The sequence below is a fragment of the Rhagoletis pomonella genome, unplaced genomic scaffold (assembly GCF_013731165.1).
Source record: "Rhagoletis pomonella isolate Grant_MI unplaced genomic scaffold, Rhpom_1.0 Rhpom_scaffold_00008, whole genome shotgun sequence".
In the NCBI taxonomy this organism is placed as follows: Eukaryota; Metazoa; Arthropoda; class Insecta; order Diptera; family Tephritidae; genus Rhagoletis; species Rhagoletis pomonella.
The window spans coordinates 10,974,613-10,984,280 of NW_023458562.1; the positions used below are offsets into that span (position 1 = coordinate 10,974,613).

Sequence of the window (9,668 nt, forward strand, 5' to 3'; positions counted from 1 at the left end):
ATGTACTTGTTTAATTAAGTCTTATTTTAAGTATATGTCCTGGAATTTTAGAACTCACTTAAAAATACTACTCTGTTAATTATATTATGTTACTTTTATTTAGTCTTAAGTAATTTTTGCTGTTTTAGTTATATGTATGTGCTGTTATGAATTTTTTTGTTGCGCTGTAAAAGATCATTCTTTTGATCTTATTGTGCTAATGATTTTATTAATAAATGAAATGAAATGAAATGAAAATATAGACATAGTGCAGCGAATTAAAATTCAGCGGCTCCATTGGTTTGGTCATGTCGTTCCAATGGACAGAAACGCTCCTGCTATGAAAATATTCAACGCGGGCTGCGATGCTGGTAACAGAGGAAGAAGAAGGCCTCCTCTGCATTGGAAAGACCAGGTGGAGAAGGACTTGGCTTTACTTTGCATTTCAAATTGGCGTCAGTTGGCACAGAAGAGAAATGACTGGCGGGCTGTTTTACATATCAACGTTTAAAGTACAAACCCGCGTATCGCCGTTCTGAATAACCGCATAATTGATATTTTTTGCCAAAAGTTGGATATACTAGCCAGAAATGCGATGGCTTTATAAGAAATGGAGCCATTTTGAAATACGAGTGTTTTTACTCTTGTACGAGTGTTTACTAGAATTGCTCGGTGATTCCTAAAATTGAGTTAATTTTTTTCTATGGATACGTTTTCGAGATATTTGTAATTCACCGTTATTCAGCTGAAAGCAAAAATTTGTTGCTTTTAATCACGTATATCTTACGAACCAATTTAAAAACCTTAACATAAAACAAACCGTATATACATCACTTTCCGATAGGGCTTATAGTTTCTGAAAAATTAATTAATCATTCCAGCTTTTTTTTTTATGAAAAAATGAGAATAAATCAATATTTTACAGAAGAAAAATTTAAAAAATAACAGGTTCTGTGCCAAATTTTCTGCATTTGTACTAAAGCCTGTTCTGTTACAAAACAAAATCAAGTTACTGCTGAAGAAAATCGATAGACAAATACGAAATATGAGTGGTCAAATGATAATGCGCAAAGATTTTTTGTATGAAATAAGAGCAGTAAAGCGTATTACTCGGGTGTACGTGGCGTATGAGTAACACGCTTTACTGCTTTACTACTGAATTTCATTGGCTTTCATTTGCCGTATTTTATATTAAGATTTTTAAATTGGTTCGTAAGATATACGTGATTAAAAGGAACCAATTTTTGCTTTAAGCTGAGTAACGGTAAATTCAAATATCTCGAAAAAGTATCCATTGAAAAAAAAATTAACTCGATTTTCGGAATCACCGAGCAATTTACATAGGAATTGGATAGTGGCGTCTAGAGAACAATTTTGCTGTAAACCAGTGTAATTATACTAAGAAAAATGTATAGTGAAATTATAGGAAAACTTAAATTCAAATAGGTTAATAAAGTCAAGGCTAATGTTAATTCTAAGAACCAAGGAAAGGAAGAACAAAGGAAAGGATCCTTTAAAAATACCTTGAGTGATTTTCGAAATTAGACGGACTGATATGTTAAACATGCACTACATAATTGTGACCGTAGATATGTAGGTATGTATTTCGAGTGGGTACATTACGATAGTTTAAAATTTTTTGGCTTCCTTTTGTTTGTTTTTGAAAATGTTGTGGATTTTTCAGGTATAAAAAAATCTGTATTTTGTTATTCTTATAATCTATCAGTTTTTTCTTATATCTGTTGTTGTTGTTGTTGTAGCGTCTACAACAACGCCGTCCAGATCGGTTAATATCTCAGTCGTTGTCGTCAAGCTCACCTAACGGAAGCTACAAGAAGCGTGCAGCCTCAATGTGGAATGCTAAAAACTAAATTCTAAATTACCTCCACTTAATTTGATTTCATCAAAATCGGTGAAGGTGAAATAATTCAAAAGTGTACCAAAAAGAGCATGTTTGTGTATTAATATATAAAATATCTTAATATATTGCACGCATTTATGTACATTTCGTCGCCTGGGTAAAATATTGTCATGAAGGAAGATTGTTTATGAAGGATTTTCTTAAGTAAAATTTTTTCGTATGCGACATTTGCCACAAGTTTGCAGCCCCTTTGTATGATATACAATAAAATGGAATACAAATTTGTACTAAATTAACGATAATAATAATAATAAGATTGGCGCTTACACATATGTTAGTGTTTGGCTTCTCCTCCGATTTGTGGCGTGCGCCTTGATGTTGCCACACAAAGTGAAAGGACCTACAGTTTTACGCCGACTCCGAACGGCGATTGTATTTTTATGAGAAGCTGTTTTTCATGGTACAAATACACTGGTTATCGAAGATCGAAAGTGAAATTCTAATTATGAGCTATGCAACCGTGTCGAAATTTTTGTTGAGTATCGAATTTTCTATCGAACAGAAATTTGCTTTCGATGGTGTAGCGAAGTGTTAGAAAAATTTATGCTTTTGTATTTGTTTTCTTACTGTTTGACGGCTAGACACTAATTTTAAACAATTTTTATTAATTTCATGCAGTTCTAACGTCGTGAATACAAAACACACACTCGAAAGGTTGGTTTTACTTGTGAAAGAAAATCCCAATACTCAGTTGGCACGATGTCTAAGAACAAAATCGTAGATATGTTGATAGTTTTAAAATATTATAAATAGATTTGGCTCACAAACGCCTCTTTAGACAGTCGGAACTATGTAATATATCTGTAGACAAATTTCTTAAATATATTTTGTGTCAAAATATATTCGAAAGGCTACACTTAAACTCTTTTAAACATTTGCTACTCCTGGCCAGTTTACTAAGCTCTCATCCTCTGACGATTCGTTGAACCAGAACTCCGTTGTACTCATTTTACCACGTTTTTATAAACTCGCTTTTTTATTTCATTTTAATTTGCACCAATTTACATTAATATGTATAAGCACACTTTTTAGTTTGCTCGATTTTCTCAGCGGTGAAAAATATACTATTCTTCATCGAATAAGCGTCATAATACGAAATGAAAATTCGTTCGATCCGCACTTTCGACCACAGTCGAAGATCGAATGCAACTCATAATAGGGGCCTAAGTCTCAGGGTATGACCACAGCAAGCATTGCTGTTTGCCTAAAAAAGGACTGCTTTACGCATTGCTGATCTTGCGGATATACCAAAGATAAAATTAACTACCAAAAGAAATGTACTGCAAATATAGTTTTCATGAAGTACTTACATAAGTAAATTGGTATGTTAAAAAAAAATATGCAGATATATTAAACCACAGACCACCCATATTTTCGGGCGTTATTTATAGTTTTCATTAATTGCGATTTTTCATCAACTTACCACTTTTGTATAATTGTAGGTAATTGAATTTTCGCTATTGTTTTGAATTTGTAAGCGAAAACTTTTAACAAGGATATCAATATATTTCTTGCTTTGATTGCATCCAATTCACTGTGCTGCCTGATGCAGTCCACTAGGTTTAGCAACAATTTACAAGACATGGTTTGTATACCAGTTGCCAGAGACTCATCGTGAACGTTTTTTGAAAACAAATTTACTGCTTTTTCAAGCACATCCAAAGACAGACTCTGCCGAACATGATGGGCCAAATCCGCCAAAGTAGAATATGCTAACGGTCTAATAGATTCCAAAGTAACTCCCTTTCCAATTAAGAGATCTTCATTGAAAAGCTTTTCTATTATAGGCACGAATTCTAAAATAAAACACTTCAGTAACTTCAATCAATAAATAGTACGAAATGCTATACTTTGCCGTAAGTCCGTTGCGAAAATGTGTCGTGCAGCTATTAACAATTCTTTCCTTAAATGAGCTGCTTCTTTAGGACACAATTCCATCAGACTAAGCATTCCATTTGTAACTGATGCTGAATGTGTAAGTATCAAATCCTTAAATTTTTCATTAGTTTGATTTTTGCGAACTAACCGTAGTCAGATACATACAGTGATGTTCGATGAAATGGAACAACGACGTGTTGCCGAGTTTGGATAATGGTTACATATATTATAGAGTCATCTATATTTTTATAAAAAAGCAATAATAATTTACAAACGACATGGCTCTTTTGCATCCAACATCACTGTGATTAATTTATATATTCATATTTACCTGAAATATCCTAACAATGTAGGCTAAAAAGGATAATGTTTTCACCTGAGCGCCCATAAAATCAACAAATATTTCTTTATTAAGATCCGCAGAGTTCCTAAATGTTTAAAGGCATTATTCGAGATTTTTAATAAAATGTAATAGTCCTTATGCCTACCTTTGCTGCGCGGATGGCTGTAAATTGATTGTAGTCATAATCAAAGGAATAAACTCGGAAACTTCTTGGTGAACTGCAGTTTTATATATCTGGTACATTAAAACAACGATAATGGGCAACTCCTGTAATACTCTTAATGACAAAACTCCTTTAGGCAAAAGATTAAACTGGAATATATATATTCAATTTTATGGTCTATATGTAAATAATGTATTAAAATATCTTACTACTTGTGGTGAGGATTCTTGCATATTTTCGACATGTATGACCCTAGGAGCATAAGTAATAGACAGCAGATGGTCAATATTTAGTTCCTTTAGATCTTTTACTCGCATCGGTTGCTGCTTCTGCTCGAATATTTTATTCATATGGTTTGGCAACTCTGTATATATATCCTTCACGTATATAAGGAAGTGTTGAACCTATTCAAAATAATTTCAAAATACCAATAAAAAATGTTCTATATACAAATGCTAGTATACATAGTATGTATTTATTGCATGTACATGTGTATGGAAGGAGCTTCCAAAATTACGATAGAATATTTGAAATATATATTATATAAGTGATTTCAGCCAAGTAAACTAATAATCTAACACTTACATATGTAAGTTAAACACATTCACAACGAAAACTAACCCAGCCAGCAGAGAAACGTACTTTTTGCCGAAAGTGCAGTTTTCGTACATTTTTCGTATCCGGAAACGTCCAGAAAACGATTTCCAGATTTGTTCCTTTTTCGTATCCGAAAAATGTCATCATCTTATTTCAAAACAATAACTTTAAAATATTTGTTCAAGTTGAGCGTTTGAAAACATGTATACGTATTCGCCAATAGCTGAGTGTGCAGAGAAGTGTGGTACTATTTGTTAGCTTTCAGGAGGTCCCAGGTTCAAAGGGTGGGATCCTGAGGGCATACGAAAAGATGCTATGAGTCATGGGGCGACTCTCCGCATGCCGGGCATTCGTTTAGAACATCCTCGTTTAATCTGCTTAGGTATGAGTTCAACCTGCTGCAGTAACCAGAGCGCAGTTGGGCTATTGTGGTCCAAGTCTCCGAGGCAGACGAAGTTCTATCTCGTCCAAGTCTGGTTGGTTGTGTACCCAGAACGGCATTCACAGGTCGAGAGTCTACATAACTCGAGACTTCCTCACTGTGAATGCCATTCAAGGCCTGTCGATAAGCTGGCGGGTCCACAGGTTGTTTGATGAACCTCTGGACTTCGTCCGTCAGTTCGTAGAGATGCCCCTGAAGTGCCTGGCCGTTTACTTTCGAGCACAAGTTATCAATTCCATTCCCAGACGCCATTATCGAACAATCTTCAGCAGAAGAGATCATCGAGACACCCTCTGGTGGTTGAGGAAGCTTTGAGATGTAAAATTTAAACAGTAATGGGGAGAGGACACCTCCCTGTGGAACCCCTGGTTTAATTTTCGTAAGTTTGCTCGATTTTTCTCTAAAAGTTACTGACGAGTGACGACCACTCAGATAATTCTCCGACCACCGTTTGAGTCCCTGTGGGAGAGACGAGGCTCTTTGTCTTCTAGTAGGGTTGAATGGGTGACAGTTACGAACGCCTTACGACAGGTCGAACGCTACTAGAATGGTTCTCTCACAGTGGCGATTCCGGTTAAGGCCACGAGTTATCTGCGTATTTATGACGTTAAGTGCTGTTGTTGTGCTGTGCTCTTTACGGAACCCATGCTGCTGCTTCGCTGGGGTCAGGTGGTTCGTAATATACGGGAGTAGCAAGGTTTCTAGTGTATTCGTCACCGGAGAAAGGAGGGTTATCGGACGATAAGACTCTCCTTTGTTGGCTGGTTTCCCCGGTTTGAGCAGTGGGACCACTCTCCCCATCTTCCAGATGTCTGGAATGACGAGAGTGGCCATTGACAGATTGAGGGCGTCCGTTAGGAACGCTACTCCCGCAGGACCCAAATTTTTCAGCAGCCGTCGGGTCCAATGGCTTTGGAGCAAGGATGCATCGTAACATTAATTTTAGCGTTTACCAAAAAAAAATCAATCCTTTCTGTTGGAACGATTCAGTTTTTTATCGTTTAGGTAATTATCAAGATAATTCTATTTCGGTTTTTAACGAAAAGGATTTCAATCGTTAATGCTGAAGTTGTAGCATGCATTTAGGTGCTAGGTTTTAATAGTGAGCTGGCAATGGCATACAACAACAACTCTTCGTTGATTTATTTTGTTTCGATGTCAACGATTGATGATTTATTTCGTTTCAACGTTAACGATTGAGTTTTGTTCGTTAATTCAGCTCTGAAACGAAACGAAATTATTTTGATAAGTTATTTTTGCGCATCAACAAAACGAAATCGATTCATAGTTTGTTTAGCATCACTGCTTTGGAGGCTTTCGCCTTCCCGATGGCTACCCTTACCTCACCGCTGGTGAAAACAGGAGGCGCACTAGGTTTTTGCAGTGTGTGCAGCCTTTTGGTCTCTCGATGTTTGGCTTTATTCATCGGAGGATGCAATATGAACTGCCGGCTAAAATAGCTCTCGTAACGCTCCGGGTCCGACGAAGCGTTGTCGCCAAAGTCTATTTCAACTCAGTCGTTGCTTCGTCGGGTTGGACAATGACCTCACGGCTGACCAAAGCTTACTCACACCAGAGGCGAAGTTACAAGTCTTCAGATGCTCTTCCCACTTTTTCTCCTTATGTACGTTCACAAGCTTCCGAATCTCTGCCTTAAGATCCCTGGTACGAGGATTTCCGGGATCGGCCTGACGAAGGTTGTCACGCTCATCGGCTAGAACAGCCGCTTCAGCAGGGAAGTACAAAGCGAGCTGCAGCAACAGTGACAACCCTGCGGAACTTATTTCACCAAGGTGGATGTCGGTTGGTGTGGGGAGCGCAGCGAAGGTGCTCTCAGTAAATTCCGCGAAGCCTTTCCAATCAGCTATAGAAAAATTAAAAAGGTCCGGTGTTTCGCGGAAGCATAGTCGGTTGGTTTATCGATCGATATGACTGTGGGCAGGTGGTCTGATGCCAAAGTCAGCATAGGTCGCCATGATACGCTGTTTATTGAGTTGCCTCTCTGCTCTGCTGCTGTCTGCCCTGGACTCCGGTGCAATTCAGTTGTAGTTTCTTCGTGTGCCTTGAGAGGCGGGGCACGATGCGGCGAGTGAGGGACGAGTAAGTGGTGTTCTGCTTCCCGCTGTTGAAGTTGTTGACTGGCTGTGGTTTTTGGCGTCGTCGCGTCAGACGATTGCTGGTGCAGAGCTCTACAACAGGGACCGTTGTATCCCGAGCTAATAAAAGGAAGGTAAAAACCAGCCAAAGCATAGTCATATTCTGGACTAAAGCGACGATGTGAAAGATCAAGAGCTGCTGGTAAGTCCTTATGCGGCAGTTGGGGCGGGAAGTAGGTCGCCGTGGAGGCTGTAGTTGCCATTTAGCTTGAGCCGTGTGGTCTACTCCTTGTGTGACCAAAGGCTTGAGCAGGTCTCTCGGTTCTGTTGCAAGTATTGCACCTAACCGAAGAGTTCGGGTGGAGTCTTCTCTGGCATACACAGCAGAAGTAGCTTTCTGGTTCAGAGTGTCACGCCCAAGTTTTTTAAATATGAAAAAAACACTTTTTTGCTGGATTCCAATTTTAAGTAAATTTTTTAAGAAATCCTTAACCGTCTGACAATGTGCAAGTTTCAAGTGTCTAAAAATTACAGTTGATTTTTTTTGAATTTTTTTTTGCCCCATTTGCTTCCATATAACGAATAAACATAATTCATTTTTATATCGAAGAAACCCGCAACACCTCCGGCAAACACAATTCTAAAAAATCAACGGTAATTTTTAGCCACTTTAAACTTGCACACTTTTAAGACTAAATTTGAAAGGGCTATAAAACTGTGTACTCAAAAAAAATCTAGCACTTCTGAGAAAAAAGTTTGAAATTTTGGTTAAAATTTGTTCCATTTTTTTTTTAGTCTTGTACAAAGTCTTCAACTTGGGTTTACATGGGTTTTGTTAGGGAATGAACTTTAATTTAATTGAACATTCCTAAAAATTAATAAATAAACATTAGTGGCAAACAATATCACTTTGAAATGAGGGTGCTATTTCACTTGACATATGTACATGTTTTTAAAACTTACCTCAGGATTAAATGATGGACGAAAATGTTTATGCAATTCAATTATAATTCGCAGACTAACAAGAACGTTTTCTTCATTGTCGCTCCGAAGAATCTTGAGCATAACTGATATTATAGGCTTTACATGTTGGCGTAAATTTTCACTGATAGGTAGTCGATGAACCATTTCCAATATTAACTTTCGTATCTGAAAATAAAATATTCGAATTTTTTTAAACGTACTTTGTACTCTGCGCATTGCAGCATGCTTATATTAATTTAAAAGTTGGCATTTAGAGCTAGAGTTCCATTATTCCAATCAAAAGTAATAATGGTAATTTGTGGAGAAATAGAGTAATTTGGAAAGCCAAGAGAATGCAGCACAGGCAACAGGCAGCCTAGAAATCAGTGGTGTTTATGGGAATAGTATTGTGTGGAAAAGTGCCGCAAAAGAATAATTCGCAGGCTTTTGTTCCGGAACTTCCGATGTTGAAGACGCACCTTGCTCGGATCGACCACCCACTGAAAAAGTCGTTGAACTGTTAGAGCGAGTTCGGCATGTAAGGAGTCTGGAGATCTCTAGACCATTTGCAAAAGCCTAGATGTAAAAAGAAACTTTTTGGACACCTCAAGCATGATAAAAACATTACTAGGTAAATTCATTCTCTCAATTCGTCGGCCATGATTTTTTCTGACGTTTGCATGCATTTTAAAATCATATAAAATTTAAAATAAAAAAATTAAATTGTTCACAATTGTTGTTGTTTGAGATTGAAAGTGAGAATAAGAGTGTTCGCTATGTAAAACAACTTGTACAAGTTGGTACCAATTGTTACCAAATCGTGTTCGTTTGGCCAAAAACCCAGTAAAACTTGTAAGGAGAGAGCACAATTTTGACATTTCAATTGGAGGGGAAGTTGCCAGTTCGTGCTGGGAAAATTTTTGCTAACAAGAAGGTACTCGGCTGAAAAAGCTATATTCGTAATCGGAACGCAGTCGACACCACTGTCGATATAGGAAATCCGACAGTGACTTCCACAAAGAAATTGAAGCGTATGTTGAATAAAGTCAGGCCAAGGAGAAATAATTTAAGGGTCTGGTACGATACGTCGAAATTTAAATTGTCGAAACAAAAAACACCGAAAAAAAATTTAAAAAAAAAATTGTTAGAAAATCAAGAATGTCGAGAAAAAAATTGTCGAAAGGAAAAATGTCGAAAACAAAAAATGTCGAAAATAAAAATGTCGAAAAAAAAAAAATCGAAATAATGTAATGAATGATGTGTAAAATTCGCGCGAATTTTACACA

The 9,668-nt window shown here is 37.1% G+C and overlaps 1 protein-coding gene across 2 annotated transcripts in view; it reads right to left on the minus strand.

Moving 5' to 3' along the window:
* Nucleotides 1–9,668, minus strand: part of LOC118744159 (transcription-associated protein 1) — a 95,988-nt gene that overhangs the window by 66,503 nt on the left and 19,817 nt on the right. For both annotated transcript variants that reach the window (XM_036476949.1, XM_036476948.1), the window contains exons 2-7: nucleotides 8,383–8,568; nucleotides 4,494–4,688; nucleotides 4,267–4,433; nucleotides 4,110–4,206; nucleotides 3,751–3,889; nucleotides 3,324–3,696 (exon numbers count right to left, since the gene is read on the minus strand). In XM_036476949.1, coding sequence (XP_036332842.1) covers nucleotides 3,324–3,696; nucleotides 3,751–3,889; nucleotides 4,110–4,206; nucleotides 4,267–4,433; nucleotides 4,494–4,688; nucleotides 8,383–8,547 — 1,136 coding nt within the window. In that variant the 5' untranslated portion in view covers nucleotides 8,548–8,568. The remainder of the gene's footprint in view (nucleotides 1–3,323; nucleotides 3,697–3,750; nucleotides 3,890–4,109; nucleotides 4,207–4,266; nucleotides 4,434–4,493; nucleotides 4,689–8,382; nucleotides 8,569–9,668) is intronic.